General features: G+C 41.7%; 1 protein-coding gene across 10 annotated transcripts in view; it reads left to right on the forward strand.

Moving 5' to 3' along the window:
* Positions 1 to 18,494, forward strand: part of LOC142256749 (IgGFc-binding protein-like) — a 135,105-nt gene that overhangs the window by 108,282 nt on the left and 8,329 nt on the right. For 3 of the 10 annotated variants that reach the window (XM_075328612.1, XM_075328620.1, XM_075328621.1), the window contains 14 exons: positions 108 to 143; positions 230 to 256; positions 4,376 to 4,576; positions 6,948 to 6,992; positions 7,103 to 7,129; positions 7,263 to 7,304; positions 8,660 to 9,886; positions 9,979 to 10,008; positions 10,681 to 10,716; positions 12,667 to 12,696; positions 13,459 to 13,482; positions 14,486 to 14,509; positions 16,448 to 16,471; positions 16,958 to 16,981. In XM_075328612.1, coding sequence (XP_075184727.1) covers positions 108 to 143; positions 230 to 256; positions 4,376 to 4,576; positions 6,948 to 6,992; positions 7,103 to 7,129; positions 7,263 to 7,304; positions 8,660 to 9,886; positions 9,979 to 10,008; positions 10,681 to 10,716; positions 12,667 to 12,696; positions 13,459 to 13,482; positions 14,486 to 14,509; positions 16,448 to 16,471; positions 16,958 to 16,981 — 1,797 coding nt within the window. The remainder of the gene's footprint in view (positions 1 to 107; positions 144 to 229; positions 257 to 4,375; positions 4,577 to 6,947; positions 6,993 to 7,102; positions 7,130 to 7,262; positions 7,305 to 8,659; positions 9,887 to 9,978; positions 10,009 to 10,680; positions 10,717 to 12,666; positions 12,697 to 13,458; positions 13,483 to 14,485; positions 14,510 to 16,447; positions 16,472 to 16,957; positions 16,982 to 18,494) is intronic. The other 7 variants (XM_075328613.1, XM_075328615.1, XM_075328616.1 and 4 more) reach the window with 7 other exon arrangements.

Genomic DNA, 18,494 nt, shown 5'->3' on the forward strand with positions numbered 1-18,494 from the left:
TAAGGCATTGAGATTGCTTAACATATAGCTTATTCTATTATCATGTGTAACTTTTTTTTTATTGTTAATTTATCAGAAAACTGTACTTTGTATTATTTATTTTGTAGTAACTGGATTTCCGAGCACAAAGCAGATGCAAATCAGTAAGTCCACAAAAGTTTAGTTTTGTAAAGTAAAAAAAAAAATTGAAGCTGAAGTATACAACCGATAAAAATTATTCTTATTTCAGGTGGAAATGGAGGATTTCCTATGACAGGTAAAGTATAAACGTAAAAATGAATAAGTGTAAATCATTGCGGAGCTTTGAGTTTGAAAGTAGGTCACAAGTATAGGCCATTTTAATTTTACAGTGGGTAATATAGCAATTGAGAAGGAGTTGTCTGTCACGGTTCCAATGTGCGGAGCATCTTGTGCTCTGTGATATTCTGCCATGCTCTCTTCCAGAGCCGGTAGTTGCCTGTTCCGTTGCGCAGAGCGTTTTGCAGGTTTAGATGCTCTGCTGTTTGTCTTGAGCTCCTGTGGATGGGTTGTTTCTCAGCACTGAGTACTATGCTGGTGCTCGGAGTGGCTTTCTCAGATGCTCTGCTTCATTAGGGAGCATGTTCACCCAGAATGTTGCCAGTTGTATTTCCTGGTTCCGCAGTAAGTGCTCTTGGCTCCTGTTTGTGTTCAGTTATCTGATCTTGGCTTTTCGACCCTGGACTGTAGCTGACTTTGCTGTGCCCACCACCTTGACTTTGTCATTATCTCCTGGCTTCTGACCTCGGACCTTGTCCTGACCACATCTCCTCCAGCTCCCTGTATCTTATGCGGGCGTCACACGGTACGATATATCGGGCGATATGTCGTCGGGGTCACGCCGTTGGTGACACACATCCGGCATCGTCAGAGATATCATACCGTGTAACACCTCGGAACGACTGTGAACGAGCAAAATTACTCACCTTATCGTTGCTCGTTGACACGTCGTTCATTTTCAAAATGTCGGTCCTCCTTCTGTGCTCCAGTTGTTCATTGTTCCCGAGACAGCACACGTCGCTCCGTGTGACACCTTGGGAACGACGAACACAGCTTACCTGCGTTCCGCCGGCAATGCGGAAGGAAGGAGGATGTTTACGTCCCGCTCATCTCCGCCCCTCCAATTCTATTGGTTAGCTGCCGTGTGACGTCACTGTGACGCCGAACGTCCCTCCCCCTTCAGGAAGAGGATGTTCGCCGCCCACAGCGACGTCGCCCGGTAGGTAAGTGCTTGTGACGGGGGTTAACGACTTTGTGCGCCACGGACAACTAATTGCCCTTGACGCACAAACGACGGGGTCAGGTATGATCGCTCGTGTGATCGCATGATAGATCGTCCCGTGTGACGCCCGCATTACTCTCCTGGATCCTGACCCTCGGCCTGTATCTTGATCTTGTCTCTGCCTGCTCCCTGTGTCCTGTCGTGTTATCCTGGTTCCTGATTCCGGCTTGTTTGACTACCTCTCCATTCATGGCACGCAAGTAGTATCTAGTGCCACCTAGTGACTATCATCACACTATGCCACATAGTGTCGAGCATTACATTGTCCAAGTAGTAGACAACCCCTTTAATTCTTATTTATCTGTCCCACCGCTAAGCTGTGACTGGTCTCTCCTTTCCTTTTGTGCTCAATTTCCTGCATATTTTCGATGATCCAGGGATTCCAACAGTCTGAAAGATCTCTGGCACATGGCCGGTTCCTTTTTTCCTCCGGTGCTCCATTTCCGGCATATTTTCTATGCTCCAGGGCTCCCAACAGTCAGTAGATCTCTGACACATGGCCAGTTTCTTTTTTCCTCCGGTGCTGCATTTCCGGCATATTTTCTATGCTCGGGAGCTTCCAGCAGGCAGTAGATCTCTTGCACATGACCGATGAAGGACAATAGGAACATTATTTTTTTTCACCCAATATTTATTAGGCTTCAGGGTTCCGGTGACACCAAAACATAACAAGGAATATTTGATTCACATTGAAATTATTTAATGGAAGTCAAATTTCCCGGCTAAATTTGAGTGAACTGAGAATTTAAAATTGGACAAATTCACTCATCACTAAGTAACAATAAAAAACATGAAAAATAATTGAGATCTGTATTATGTAGAAAATAAAGAGTCAGAGAATCAATGTGTGACATAAATGTAAAGTAAAATCTAAGAACCAAAAGATCTGGATCTAGAACCAAATGCAACAATCTAAAGTCAATTATTTACCTAATTGTAAACATATTACAAACAAGCAGTGGAGATGACGTTACACGGTGGCTAAATCACCGATGGAATGTAGAGGAAATGGATAATTCATGTATTCCGAGAGATCTGGAAATGGTGTCAAGGGAGGAATTTTGGGTGAAGACTGCTAATGATATCTTTATACAGGGAATCCAGAGACAGTGCCGTATTAGCTGTATATCAGTGCCAATATATCAATGTATCAGACAATGAACACACAGACATGTTCTCTCATTCAGCCAGCGTCATCAACTGACTCGTGTACTTTGAAAGAAACTTAATTATACAAAATGCCACTTTGGCCTTGAAGCTAAACAGGGAGTAAGGAGTATTTCACTCCTTAATTTCTCTTAGCATGTTATGAAACACATCTTTGTTCGTTAAAACATTCTTTCTGTGTGAACACTACTGATAAGACCTTTACTCATCATTAAAAGACTTCCATCGTTTGTACATCTGTTCACTTATTCTTGGTAACCTCTTCATGACTATACAGCTTTGAATTATATAATAGGTCTGTGCAATTGCTACATAGGCAGACAGATAATTATGCGACTACATCTATATTTTGATTATTTACATACACAGATATTCTTATTACGTTTAAACAAACAAACTATAGCTCAGACCACCTTCACAATGGTAGACGATCCTAATAAATAACCATGAGCTGACATTTTTTATTATGGTATTTTATTCCTTATCATCTCAGGAAAGTTAGCATAGTCCAAAACTCGATATATTGAAGAACTCTTCATTTGCACATTAATCAACTCGTCAACATTCCGGCCACTTGAAATCCAAAGGGAAAGAACATGAGCACTCAATAATTACTGAGGATCTTTAGAGTTAAATTTAAATGTTTTACAAGTTTTTCAAAAAGTTTGTTTTACTTTAATGAATGAAATACATTTTTAAAAAATAGTAATAGATACAAAAATACTGTATTTTTCGATTTTTAAGACACACCCAAAATTTAGAGAAAAGAAAAGTGAAAAAAAATGGGGTCTGTCTTCTAATACGGTGGTGTCTTACTGGGGGGTGGAAGCGGTGGTGGAGCGTGGTCACAGAAGGCAGGGGTGGTGGTGGACCAGGGCGATGCTGCGGGAGGTGCGGCGGGTGTCTCATATGCTGTCAGTTTTGCGGGCTTCAAAGAAATGGTGCCCGGAGTTGGCACGTGCACAGATTGAGCTATCAGCTCAATGATAAGCCAAGATCTTATCTGCACATGCGCCATCTCCAGTTGCCATTTTCCTTAAGTCCACTGCCTGGAGATCAATTGGTCGGAGGCGGCGCAAGTGCAGATGAGATCTTCAGCCAAGAGCTCCATCTGGGCACTTGCCGACCCCAGGAGCCATTATTTGAAACTTTTACCACCCGCAGTCTTGTAATACGGTGGTGTCTTACTGGGGCGGGGTGGAAGCGGTGGTGGAGCGGGGTCACAGAAGGCAGGGGCGGTGGTGGACTAGGGCGATGCTGCAGGCGGTGTGGCAAGTTTTCCCAGAAGCTGTCGGCAAAGAAATGGCGTCCGGAGTTGGCACGTGCGCAGATTGAGCTATCGTCTCAATGAGAAGCTGAGATCTCATCTGCGCATGCGCCACCTCCGGGCACCATTTTCCTTAAGTTCGCTGCTTGGAGATCAGTGGGCCAGAGGCGGCGTGTGTGCAGATGGGACCTTGAACCAAGAGCTTTATCTATGCACTCGCTGACCCCAGTTGCCGTTATTTGACACCTTCACCGCCCACAGCACAGCAGTCCACAGCCCCAGCACAGCCGCCTGCAGCACAGCAGCCTGCAGCCCCAGCACAGCGGACGCAGCACAGCACCTGCAGCAATTGCCCATGCGTCCTGCTACCCCTGTCCACTATCTCCCGGTAAGCTACATTCAGATTATAAGATACACACTTCATTTTCCTTTCAAATTTTTGGGAGGAAAAGTGCATCTTATAATCCGAAAAATATGGTTGTAAAAGAAGTTTCTGTTTGGTGGCTGAAGTATTAGAAGTATCAGTCATTCATATTGTAATGTTTCCATTTATGTTTAAAGATGGAATAATTAAAACTATAAATAAGACAACACTGTATTACACACCGAATCATGTTCTAAGGTTGCCATTTATTTTTAAGGTGGAATACTTCAAGGAATCGGTGGAGGACTTCAAGGAATCGGTGGAGGACTTCAAGTTATCGGTGGAGGACTTCAAGGAATCGGTGGAGGACTTCAAGGAATTGGTGGAGGACTTCAAGGAATCGGTGGAGGACTTCAAGGAATCGGTGGAGGACTTCAAGGAATTGGTGGAGCAGCCATAGGGACGACTCAAGGATTCAGTGAGTAGTCATCACATTTAATTTGAACACAATATGAAAAAAACTAATAAGCAGAATGGATGAACTTCCACGGATCTGCTCATCTCTACTCTTATTCCATATGACACTGTGAGGTTTCCTAGGACTGTATCCAACCTCTTTCAAACTTTGTAAAGCAAACACAGTCTTAGCAAAAATGGCCTGTCATATACTATCCGTTCAGTTTATTCAGTTTTATGACTTTCTTTCCCTATTTCTATGTCTAAACTATCAGCTTATCTGTCACTATCCTAAATTACTTTAAAAATGTCTGCTGCATTCTCTGCCTTGGCTTTTATACTGGCTCTGATGGCATTTCCTGGTGGAATATACGCTTCAAATATCACACATTATCTGTTCAGGTTATTCAGTTTTATGGCTTTCTTTCCCTATTTCTATGTCTATACTATCAGCTTAAATCACCTTAAAAATGTCTGCTGCATTCTCTACCTTGGCTTTTATACTGGATCTGATAGCATTTCCTGGTGGAATATATGCTTCAAATATCACACATTATCTGTTCAGGTTATTCAGTTTTATGGCTTTCTTTCCCTATTTCTATGTCTATACTATCAGCTTAAATCACCTTAAAAATGTCTGCTGCATTCCCTGCCTCGGCTTTTATACTGGCTCTGATAGCATTTCCTGCTGGAATTAACCCTTCAAATGTCACACACTATCTGTTCAGTTAATTCAGTTTTATGGCTTTCTTTCCCTATTTCTATGTTTATATTATCAGCTTAAATCACCTTAAAAATGTCTGCTGAATTCCCTGCCTCGGCTTTTATACTGGCTCTGATAGCATTTCTTGGCGGAATTAACCCTTCAAATGTCACATGCTATCTGTTCAGTTTATTCCGTTTTATGGCTTTCTTTCCCTAGTTCAATGTATATACTAACAGCTTAAATTACCCTAAAAAGGTCTGCTGCATTCTCTGCCTCGGCTTTAATACTGGCTCTGATAGCATTTGCTGGTGGACTATACCCTTCAAATGTCACACACACTATCTGTTCAGTTTATTCAGTTTTATGGCTTTCATTCCCTATTTCTATGTCTATATTATCAGCTTAAATCACCTTAAAAATGTCTGCTGAATTCCCTGCCTCGGTTATTATACTGGCTCTGATAGCATTTCTTGGCGGAATTAACCCTTCAAATTTATATACTAACAGCTTAAATCACCCTAAAAAGGTCTCCTGCATTCCTTGCCTCGGCTTTTATACTGGCTCTGATAGCATTTGCTTGTGGACTATACCCTTCAAATGTCACACACACTATCTGTTCAGTTTATTCAGTTTTATGGCTTTCTTTCCCTATTTCTATGTCTATATTATCAGCTTAAATCACCTTAAAAATGTCTGCTGCATTCCCTGCCTCGGCTTTTATACTGGCTCTGATAGCATTTGCTAGTGTACTATACCCTTCAAATGTCACACACACTATCTGTTCAATTTATTCAGTTTTATGACTTTCTTTCCCTATTTCTATGTCTATACTATTAGCTTAAATGACTTTAAAAATGTCTGCTGCATTCCCTGTCCTGGCTTTTATACTGGCTCTGATAGCATTTCCTGGTGGAATATTCTTCATATGTCACACACTATCTGTTCAGTTTATTCAGTTTTATGGTTTTCTTTCCCTATTTCAATGTCTATAGTATTAACTTTAATCACCTTAAAAATGTCTGCTGCATTCCCTGTCCTGGCTTTTATACTGGCTCTGATAGAATTTCCTGGTGGAATATTCTTCAAATGTCACACACTATCTGTTCAGTTTATTCAGTTTTATGGTTTTCTTTCCCTATTTCAATGTCTATAGTATTAACTTTAATCACCTTAAAAATGTCTGCTGCATTCCCTGCCCTGGCTTTTTTACTGGCTCTGATAGCATTTCCAGGTGGAATATACCCTTCCAAACAAAGTGAATACTGTCCCTGGTCATGTGAGCTTTCTCTGTCTAATGTGATGCTGTGCAATGTGTAAATGTTAGCAGCCGTTTTTGTCAATTTGCAACTGTCAAATTTCAAATTTGAATAAATTTCTAAATGTTCAACACAAAATTTAATTGATTCGCTCATTTGCAATAGTGAACACAAAAGGTTCAGGAATGCTGACATATCGTCTATATTGTATCTTGCAGTTTTTAATCCTGGCATGACCGTCTCTACAGTTAACTCACATTCAATTAATTTATTTTCCAATCTATTTTCTTATGTTTATATATTATCTATCAGTCCGGCTAAGAGTCTAAGTCATTGAGATGCTTAAAATGTAACTTTTGTTCTATTATCATGTGTAATATTTTTTCTATTATTAATTAATAAGAAAAAAACTGTAATTTGTACTCTTATAGTAAATGGATATCCGGGCACAGCAGGACAGCAGCAGATGCAAATCAGTAAGTCCATAAAAGTTTAGCTTTGTAAATGAAAAATCACATATCTTTTTATAAAAAAAATAATTTATGAAGTTCAAGTATACAACCGATAAAAACCTATCTTATTTCAGATGGAATGGGAGGATTTCCTATGACAGGTAAAGTACAAATGTAAAAAAAAGTATAAATCATTGAGTTTTTCTTGTAATACCCTCTCTGACCACACGGAGTGCTATTAGGAGGAAATATTTGTACCCGCGAATTACTGATACTTTTCTTTCCTATTTATAGGGAGATGCACATTCCAAATTGGCGGAAGTGAGATGCAAAATGGTGAGGTTTCTAAAAAAACAATTGCACGAATGTTTCTGAATGCAAAGAATATATTTAAAAATGATCCTAAATCAAAGCAAGGTTGTGTGAGTTACATAATTTGTATGTTTTGTGTTGCAGTTTTTTATTTTATATATTTTTTTTTTTACTTTTGGACCTGTTTAGGGTCTTGTTTTTTGGAGTGGTGAGCTGACGTTTTTATTGATATCGTTTTTTGGCTTGAATTTTGATCACATCACTAGTTTTATCATGAGTCAGAGGGCAGATAGAGGGACCATACTAGCAATTAGGTCAAAGACTACACCCCAAAACTTAAAATTTACTATGCAAGGAGAACAAGGGGGCTAAAGTAGTCAAAGCCATAAGAAACTTGGTAATAAACAGATCACAAAAACCTAATTTCAAAAAGTAGAAACGTTTTATTATTTAATATCTAACAGCAAGAGGGAATATAGAAATTACAAATAATTTAAATCAATGTAATGCAAGTGAAAAAAATGAATTCCTAAAATGTAAGTGCAAAAACGAATCCCTAAAAACAAACATTGAGTGGAAAAACCCTTAAAATATGTGCATATATCACAAGGGATAATATGCAGATATTTCATAAAATAGAGTAAAGTCTTCAATACCATTCAGTGCCACTGGATGGTAGTAGAGGTCCCAAGCAAAACAATGCCTTGGTAATGCATAATGATTGGACACCAAGTACAACAATTGTAAACAAATAATTTATGAAAATAGATATAAAGCGGGCATGTCACACTCACCCATAGCGGGCCAACCGCACAGTGTAACGTGCCTCAACACGCACGTTTCGTGGTCTTCTTCATGTTGAACTGGCCACATCATGGAACAATGAATCAAATATTTAGTTATTACATTTGTCACCTCTATGGCAAAATTATTAGCTAGTAAGTGTAGTCAGTGTGTTTTCTCGTAAGAGTTCAAGAGTATCATGTCATCACGCTGTGAACGGCTCTCTCCTTATGGTTCTTGATAGTTTTTATTCCAATTTATGATTGTCCTATTAAGTCCTACTTGTGGTCCTCATTAGGGCCCTGGTTCCCATGATAATAATTTGAGGCCTAATATGCAGGTAGACGACCCACCCAACTAGATCTGTGATCCCAGCACTTGCAATCAGTTGTTAGTTACATGTCTTGTGTTGTGGAGGAGTTGCGAAGACAAAGGTGGACAATGTGGACTTTCCCTCTAAGATGTTGACTTTGGATAAGTAAAGTCTTTGGTTTCAGATTTTCTTGGCTTCAATGACCGATTTAAATTCAAGACAATATTATTCTATAAAAAAATTGACCCCGAACTGTAAATCTAACTCCAAGTTTCATTTTTAGGCTGGAGGAAAATCACCGCCCAAGGAAGACAATTCGTTACGGTGTTTTTGCAGAACTCAATGGACAATACAAGTCCTCAGTGGAGCATCCTGATTACTGGGATTTTATCTTCCACCTCCGTAACGATATTAACTAATAATTCTGATTTCAAGAAGGTTATGAGTGTTGGGAAAGGAGAAACAGTGACATTTGACTACCCAAAGCCCAGTCAGATCTCCGGATCAGGGACAGATTTAGGAAGCATTATCATTACAGCCGAGGCTGACATCACCGTGATGAGCCGAAACTACAAAGGAACCAGCGGAGATGTTGCTTTGATTTATCCAGTTGAGCAGTGGGGAACTGAATATAACATATTCACCCCAACCGATGGACCATCCAAACACTATGCAGAATTTTGTGTTATTGCTTATGCAAGTTTGACAACAGTCACCATGGTCCTCAGCGGAGCTGTGCAGTACAACGGGAGGAATTATAAAAAGGGGGACACAATGACCGTGGATCTGAAACCACTCCAGTTCATCCAATTGCAGAGTAAAGATGACCTCTCCGGAACCAGGGTGACCTCCCAATACCCTGTGGGTGTCATATGTGGCCATTCATGTGTTCCTGGTGTCAAAGGTTGTAACCACGTCTATGAACAGCTCCTGCCTGAAGATAATTGGGGAATTTCCTTCTTTGTTCCAGGCTTTACCTTCCAGCCTAATTACGATGTAGTTTACGTCATGGCTTCTAAACCTACTTGTCTTGAGTATCAATTAGGTGAAAAGAAACTTAAGACCAACCTAGAAGCAAGAAAAGTGATGAAGTTTAAGGTTTCTGCAGCCGAGCCCTTATCCATCCACAGTACAGAGAAAATCCAGGTCTTCCTTTATGGCACTGGTGGAATTTTCCGAGGCAAACCCTTCGGATCTTTTATGACCAGAGTCCCAGACATTGAATCCTTCGACCTTACTTACACCCTCCTTGGACAGGATAATTTTGACAATAACGTGACCATTATTATGGCGAAGACCTCAAGTGTGCCTGGATTTTTATTCAATGGAAAACCTCTACCAAATGCAAAGTGGCAGACGTTCCCTCAATCCGAATATTCCTGGTTGGAATACAACTATGGTGGAGGCTTCAGCTCCAACATAATGCAACATCCCATAACACCTTTTGGTCTCCTAACTATTGGGTACTCAAAGGATATGGCATATGGGTCAGTGGCACCGGGAATACAAGGTGTGTATGTCCTATCCTTCAATATTTCACAGCCATTGTGTCTTGTTCTTGGACTTGTCTTACTCTTGACCATTTTTGACTTTCTCTTCCAGCCCCAAGTGCTCCATCAACTGAAATACAAGGTAATTCACATTTACACTTAATAATGTCCCAAAATAAAAACTATTTTACATATGAAAATAGAAAAATACTAAGTAATAACGAATTACAACCAACACGTCCATCATCGTCATCCGGCATCCCAGCCGGTGATACCTGAGACCTCCTAAGGTTAAGCGGATACTGTTATATCTCATTGTTGATGTATAGACTTCAGATATGGCTTCTAGGAGAGCTGAGTGTAGGATCAAATGATCGATCTTATCGGATACTGGACATTGTGTTCCCAGGACATGATGAAGACCTCAAATCTGGCTCCCAAAATTTCCAAATGGGATTTCTGAAAAAGTCTGCGAAAGGTTTTATTTTTTCCACTTTTTGAAAACTGAACCCAATTGATACTCACCCTAACTCACTCCATTGCCAACTCCCTACCCCTGTGTTTTGACAAAAGACAACTTCACCGCTGCAGCCAATCACTGGGCTCATATGCTTTGCTGATGTAGATAGCTAGAGCCAATAACGGCCATCATTGGCAGAGACTAGAGCAGCGGTCGGTGAATACATTATGATATGATACATTATTGAAAATCGATTGGGTCCATTTTTTAAAAATTTGAAAATCCTTTGACATGACTCAGAATAGTAAATCAATCGAAAAATTAACCAATCCTGAATGAATTCTCTTCTTTTAGCTCCAGTGCCGATTCCGGTGCCAACAAAGATTGCCGGTAATCCTTTTATACATAGACTGGAGAGATTGTATATAAATCGAGAATAGACCTTGCTTAGACATTATAATGTATATTCAATGAATCTAGACTCACGTAGAATCATCGACCCTCATGTAGATACCTGGTCGAGTAATGGATCATTCATCTGACACCCAGTTTGTATACCTGGGGTGCACTAAGATCAGGTGTGCTACAGATGAGTAAATTTTACAAAATTCGGTCACAAAATTTGATTTCCATTGAATGCATCCAAACTGGCATAAAATAACAAACCAAAAAAATAATTATTATGGATTTCGGTCTCATGAGGAGTTAAAAAACAATTAAAAGTCATACTCATCCAGCCCGTCAACTGTCTCTTCCACCACAGCTCCCCGCCAGTTCTCCACTTGGTAGCACTTGATGTTGGTCTCCTCGTCATTCTTTGCCGGTTCTTCTGACATCATGATGTCAGGACATGTATATCACTACTCAATCATTCGGGGCAGAACATGTATTGAGGCTTAGCTGGAGCTCAAAGCTTTGGTGTAGACCAGTGTTTCCCAAACTCCAGTCCTCAGGGCCCCCAACAAGTCATGTTTTCAGGATTTCCTTACTATTGAACAGCTAATGGAATCATTATCAAGGCATCACCTGTGCTATATTAAGGAAATCCTGAAAATATGACCTGTTGGGGTTCGTGAGGACTGGAGTTTGGAAACCACTGGTGTATAGGAATTAGCAGATTGGTGCCAGAGTAAGGACTTACGGAGATGAAAAGGACCAGTAAGGGACTGTAACCACAGGGGGTTGGTCACTATTATTTTTAAGCCCTTTCCATCCACTAAGAATTTAGCAAAATGGTGCCCGAATATAATGTTCACAGCCAGTTTAGAGGCAGCGAACAAGGTTAGTGGACCCACTGGACCACAAGGAAGACCCGGGCCTACCCTTTAGATGGAGGGGCTAAATTAAGTGTCTACCGTGAGGCAGAAGCCACTCCCAGGGCAGTGATTGGGATTGTGGAAGCTGATCCCCAGGACACTGGTACGAGCACAGGTATAGAAAGATACAGTCAGGATGACTAAGGCAGACAAGCGGGAGGGTATGGACAGATATGGTGGGAACGGCAGGGACAACTAGGTATGGGAAGGCAGGTACAGGTGACGAACACATGGATAATGGGACCTGACAACTATCTAGCAGACATCCAGACTAAGTAGTGATGTTGTACAGGCACCTCCTTTAATGAGAGGGTGCCTTAAACACAAAGTGACTCTCATTCTGGGAAATGGTGCACAGACCCCAGGGGGAGAGGGAGGCAAATGATCACATGGGCGGCCACAAAGCTGCGGCTGAGAACGCAACCCGGCGGGGGCGGTGAGTAAGTCAGTATCCCTACAGGGATGTCTGCGCTACACCGAATTTGACTCAGAACTGAATTGCTCATCCTTAAGTCGCACCCATATCTCCTTTTAATCAGTGATTACGTTTGTAGTAAATTTGGTCATTCTCATCTTATCTCACAGTAAAAAAAAAAAAAAATTATAGCACGTACATATACATCATCTATTACGGTGGGGCCCCTGATTCAATTATATAATACACAATGTGTCGGCAGTCACCTATTTTACAGTTCTCACATTTTGAACCCTTAGCTATGTAAAAATGGCTACATGAGAGTCTTCACTTTCCCAGGAAGTCATCACATAAAGTGTAAAACAGGAAATAGAACAAAGGAAGGAGAGGAGAGGGAGGGGAGAGGAGGGGTATGAAGCTGGAATTGGTCTCCTTCTTTAAAGTGACATCTTGTGACTGGTACATGATATTTAGATGTAGCAGATCTAGATGAGAAAATTAGGAGAAACTGGGGTGATCCAAAGTCACATCATTTACTAAAAATATTTTTTTTCAACAAAGATTAAAAAATCCTGAACGTAATCTCATTGTTCACTTTTTTTCCCATAGAACCAGCAGTTGTCGCACCCGTCAAACCTGGTAATTATTTTTGCTATTAGTACTATTATTTTAAAAAAAAGTGAATAAATAAGATGTGAATTGACTTTATATTAAAGTTAATCGCAGCCATAGAGAAGGTTCATAAGAAGGCTCCCCCATAATAACTGCAGGTATCAATTCACATGGTACAGAACAGACCATCATTATTTGAATAAAAGCCAAGGCAGGGAATGCAGCAGCCACTTTAGGGTGAATCTGGATGAGGAAAAACGTCAAAATTGTCTCTGTACTAAACCCCCATATTATAGCAAGTATATATCAGCTACTATGGTGGGGCCTCTGATTCAACTAAATAATACACATTGTGTCGGCAGTCACCTATCTTCAGTTCTCACATTTCGAGTCCTTAGTTATGTGAAAATTGCTACATGACAGTTGTTCTTGTCATTCGGCACAATGTAGCTATAGGTTATCTATAAAGTTCCATAAATTATGTCGCTGAAAATATTTGAAAATAAAATCATCTTCATAAGAAATCATCACATTGTGTAAAACAGGAAGTAGAAGAAAGGAAGGAGAGGAAGGGGAGAGGAGGGGTATGAAGCTGGAGTTTGTACATGATATCCAGACGAAGCAGATCTAGAAATTAAGAGATTTAGAATTGAGAAATAAATTGTGAATACATTTAGGAGAAGCTAGGGCATCCAAAGTCACATCAGTGGCTAAAAGTCATTTTTTTTCAATAAAGATTACGAAATTCTAAAAGTAATCTCATCTTTCATTTTTTTCCCATATAACCAGCAGTTGTCGCACCCGCCAAACCAGGTAATTATTTTTGTTGCCAGTGACCGTTAATTTTAAAATATATTATTATTATTATGAATTATTTATTTTAATCCACTTCTAATGTTAATAGTGACTTAAAGCTTAGACCACCGCTGCCGCCAATCACTGAGCTCAGCAGCTCTGATGATGTTCACAGCCGGAGCTGCTAATCTGTGTGATTGGCTGCAGTCACTTAAAATCCTTCCTCTTTACTTCTTTTATCTGTTCCCCACAGTCTGTTCCTTTCTTTCTCTGTGGGCTTCTGCACTATACTGTACTTCTTCTATTGGGAGTGCTCTGCCACAGCAGACTGGTCCAACCCTGTCAATTACCTGGGGTCCCAGCTCTGCACTCTTCCATGTTCTGAGGGTCCCGCATACCCCTCTTTCACTATCCAGGGCAGAATCAACCGTCTTTCCAGTCAGTCAGGACCTACTCTTCTTTCAAAAGCAAACTGACCTTGCACTGACTGAGGGAATTCGTTAGGTATCCGCCAGGGAATGCCCACCACCCGGGCCACACTGTGTATCCGGCACCCAGACTTGTCCCAGAAGGTCACCCCAAATTAAGTTATTGGGGTTTTTCCTTCACCAGGCGCAATCTCTTACTCTCCCTCAGGGACTCTCCTCACCCTAACTGACTTCTTAATTGTTATTTTTCAAACTAAGCCCCTCCCCTTTACTAACTCACTCTAGCCCAGGAGTACCAGGGAAGGAGTTTACACATTGTGGCTACCTAGTGGCCATTTAAACACATTACGTCATAACATAAACTTTAAAATTTGCATTTCATACACAGTAAATTTGCAGGTCTGGGGCGGCCAAGCCTTACACCCCTTTACACTCTTCCCTCCTTTTACCTTGGTCGTCCCAATCAAGTCTGCTCTGGATCTACAAAACACCAAAAACAGATGTCACATCACTGACTAGAAATTTTTTTTTTAATAAAGATTACGAAAACCTGAACATAATCTCATATTTCATTTTTTTTTCCATATAACCAGCGGTTGTCACACCCCCCAAACCAGGTAATTATTTTTGTTATTACTACTATTATTGAGAAAAAGTGAATCAATAAGATGTGAATTGACTTTGTATAGGTGTATAGGTGTATAGGTGTGGGGCGGCTGAGCCTTACACCCCCTTAACACTCCTCCCTCCTTTTACCTTGGTCGTCCCGACCAAGTCTGCTCTGGACCTGCGAAACACCAAAAATAAATTGTAGAGCACACAAAATTTTAACCCCCTCATAAATACTCTAAATCACATTTTTATATTTCGCCATCAAAACACCTGTAATAACAACATTAATTGAACATTTGCAAATTTCACATTTTTTTCATAAAACACTTTTTTAAAGTCCAGCTGCTACCATGACCCAAGGGTCAATATGGCAACCCATCAGGGCAGTGGGCCTGTTAAGAGCCCAAGTCCCCAGGGGCTCGCATCTGGGAGTCTATTCACCTGAGCACCTAAAAACACAAAAACATAAAAACACATGGGAAGCTCAGGTTGCATTAGAGTCGATTTTTCCCGGTCACAGTCCTTAAAACAAAAGCACATCACAGGGAACAAAGGTTCCGTTTGAGTCTTCTTCATGGGCAATTCCTTTAAAACTTTTCATCAAGACTTGGCGGGTCCTCAAGTCCACAAAATGTTGCAACAGGGCCCGACTAGCCCACAAGTCTTCAGTTTTCCCCCTTCTCCTTTTGCAGATAACAGTCCCTTCAATTGCCCAGTATTGCCCGGTGAGCAGAGTCTCAGTTCCAATGGGCCCGTGGGTAAAGGGACACAGTCTATATGATGCAGATGACAGTCCATAGGAATTAAAGGGGCAGTCCCGAAGGGGATCAGGATATGCACAACTCAAACAGTGGGGGAAAACAACACAGACTTCAGTCATTATTAGGCGTACTCACAGCAGTCCTCTGCTACAGCCCTCAGGAACGCAGAACAATTCCTCTTCTCCAGGTGCAACAGGCACAACAATGGGTGGGAACAGTTCCTCGGACACACCCTCCAGGGCTGTACAACTCTCTTTGATGCACACAAGGGCTGGTCACATTTTGGCGCCGCAGCACTGCGGAGATGCCTATGATGAGCCTGCTTCTTCTCCCACACTGAAGCGGCAATTTTAGTTCTCTTTTTTGCCGCACTCTGGCGGTGGCGCTCTACTTGTCAACTTCATAAACAGTCTTTGATTTTGCCTGAGGCGGGCACAATCTTGTTTTTAAAAGGGGTTACCATTAGCAACGGATAATTCATACATTTTACTGGTCGCCCACTTTCTTGGTACTCGGGCTCTCATTGGTGTCCCTAAGCTCCTCATCCTCTCCTTCAGCTTCACTCTCCATAGCAGGATCAACCATCTTTCCGGTCAGTCAGGACCTACTCTTCTTTGAAGAGCCCACTGACCTTCCGCTAACTGAGGGGATTCGTTAGATATCCGCTAGGGAATGGCTACCACCCGGGCTACACTGCATGTCTGGCACCCGGATTAGACCCAGAAGGTAACCCCAAATTAGTTATTGGGGTTTTTCCTCCACCACGTCTTTCATTGACGCCATCTGTTCCTCTCCCTCAGGGACTCTCCTCACCCTAACTGACTTCTTAACTGTTATTTTTCAAACTAAACCCCTCCCCTTCACTAACTCCCTCCAGGACCAGGGAAGCAGCTTACACATTGTGGACACCTAGTGGCCATTTAAACACATTACACCATAGCATAAACTTTAAACATTGCATTTCATACACAGTGGATTTGCGGGTCTAGGGCGACTAAACCATACACCCCCTTACACTCCTCCCTCCTTTTACATTGGTCGTCCTGACCAAGTCTGCTCTGGACCTACAAAACACCAAAAACAGATGTCACATCACTGGCTAGAAATATATATATTTTTTTTAATAAAGATTAAGAAAACCTGAACATAATCTCATCTTTCATTTTTTTTCCATATAACCAGCGGTTGTCACACCCTCCAAACCAGGTAATTATTTTTAATATTACTACTATTATTTAGAAAAAGTGAATCATTATGATGTGAATTGACTTTGTATAAAAGTTAATCGCCATCATTTTATACATTGCAAAAAATGTCATCAGCCACAAAAGATTCATAAGAGGGCTCCCCCATAATAATTACAGGTATAAATTCACATGGTATAGCACAGACTATCATTATTTGCATAAAAGTTAAGGCAGGGAATACAGCAGCCGCTTTAGGAAGGGGAGAGGAGGGGTATGAAGCTGCAGTTTATCATCCTCTTCAAAGTGACATTTATACATGATATCAAGATGAAGCAGATCTTGAAATGAAGAGATTTAGAATTGAGAGATAAATGATGAGAACATTTAGGAAAAACTGGGAGGGTGGATCCAAAGTCACATCACTGACTAGAAATATTTTTTTTTCAATAAAGATTAAGAAATCCTGAATGTAATCTCATCTTTCATTTTTTCTCCATATAACCAGTCGTTGTCACACCCGTCAAGCCAGGTAATTATTTTTGTTGCTGGTGACCGTGAATTTTAAAATATATTATTATTATGAAGAATTTATTTTATTCCATTTGTAATTGTAATAGTGACCTAAAACTCAGACCACCGCTGCCACCAATCATTGAGCTCAGCAGCTCTGCGGAGGTAGACAGCTGCAGCTGCTAATCTGTGTGATTGGCTGCAGTGGTGATGTGAGCTGCATCCAAAAGACAGAGAGCAGAGGAGCGGTTGAGGAGTCAGCACCAGAATGGGGGGGGGATAATACTATCTGTATTTGTTATTTGACATTTTTGGACTTGTTTAAGGTCCACTTTCCTGAAAGTGAAAAACCCCTTGAGATTTCAGGAAGGGGTTAAAAATAATTACAAATCATACTCACTCAGCCCGTTACATGTTGTTGCCATTGCAGCTTTTTGCTGCTACTCCATTGGCTTCTACACCAGTGCTCTTCTCATCTGCTTCTACACCGGCACCGGTCTCATCTGCTTCTACACCGGCACTGGTCTCATCTGCTTCCACACCGGCTCTGGTCTCATCTGCTTCCACACTAGTGCTAGTCTCATTTGCTTCCACACTAGTGCTAGTCTCATTTGATTCCACACCGGCTCTGGTCTCATCTGCTTCCACACCAGCTCTGGTCTCATCTGCTTCCACACCAGCTCTGGTCTCATCTGCTTCCACACCAGCTCTGGTCTCATCTGCTTCCACACCAGCTCTGGTCTCATCTGCTTCCACACTAGTGCTAGTCTCATTTGCTTCCACACCGGCTCTGGTCTCATCTGCTTCCACACCAGCTCTGGTCTCATCTGCTTCCACACCAGCTCTGGTCTCATCTGCTTCCACACCAGCTCTGGTCTCATCTGCTTCCACACCGGTACTGGTCTCATCTGCTTCCACACCAGCTCTGGTCTCATCTGCTTCCACACCAGCTCTGGTCTCATCTGCTTCCACACCAGCTCTGGTCTCATCTGCTTCCACACTAGTGCTAGTCTCATTTGCTTCCACACCGGCTCTGGTCTCATCTGCTTCCACACCAGCTCTGGTCTCATCTGCTTCCACACCAGCTCTGGTCTCATCTGCTTCCACACCAGCTCTGGTCTCATCTGCTTCCACACCAGCTCTGGTCTCATCTGCTTCCACACCAGCTCTGGTCTCATCTGCTTCCACACCAGCTCTGGTCTCATCTGCTCCCACACCAGCTCTGGTCTCATCTGCTTCCACACCAGCTCTGGTCTCATCTGCTTCCACACTAGTGCTAGTCTCATTTGCTTCCACACCGACTCTGGTCTCATCTGCTTCCACACCAGCTCTGGTCTCATCTGCTTCCACACCAGCTCTGGTCTCATCTGCTTCCACACCAGCTCTGGTCTCATCTGCTTCCACACCAGCTCTGGTCTCATCTGCTTCCACACTAGTGCTAGTCTCATCTGCTTCCACACCAGCTCTGATCTCATCTGCTTCCACACCGGCACTGGTCTCATCTGCTTCCACACTAGCTCTGGTCTCATCTG

The sequence above is a fragment of the Anomaloglossus baeobatrachus genome, chromosome 11 (assembly GCF_048569485.1).
Source record: "Anomaloglossus baeobatrachus isolate aAnoBae1 chromosome 11, aAnoBae1.hap1, whole genome shotgun sequence".
Lineage (NCBI taxonomy): Eukaryota > Metazoa > Chordata > Amphibia > Anura > Aromobatidae > Anomaloglossus > Anomaloglossus baeobatrachus.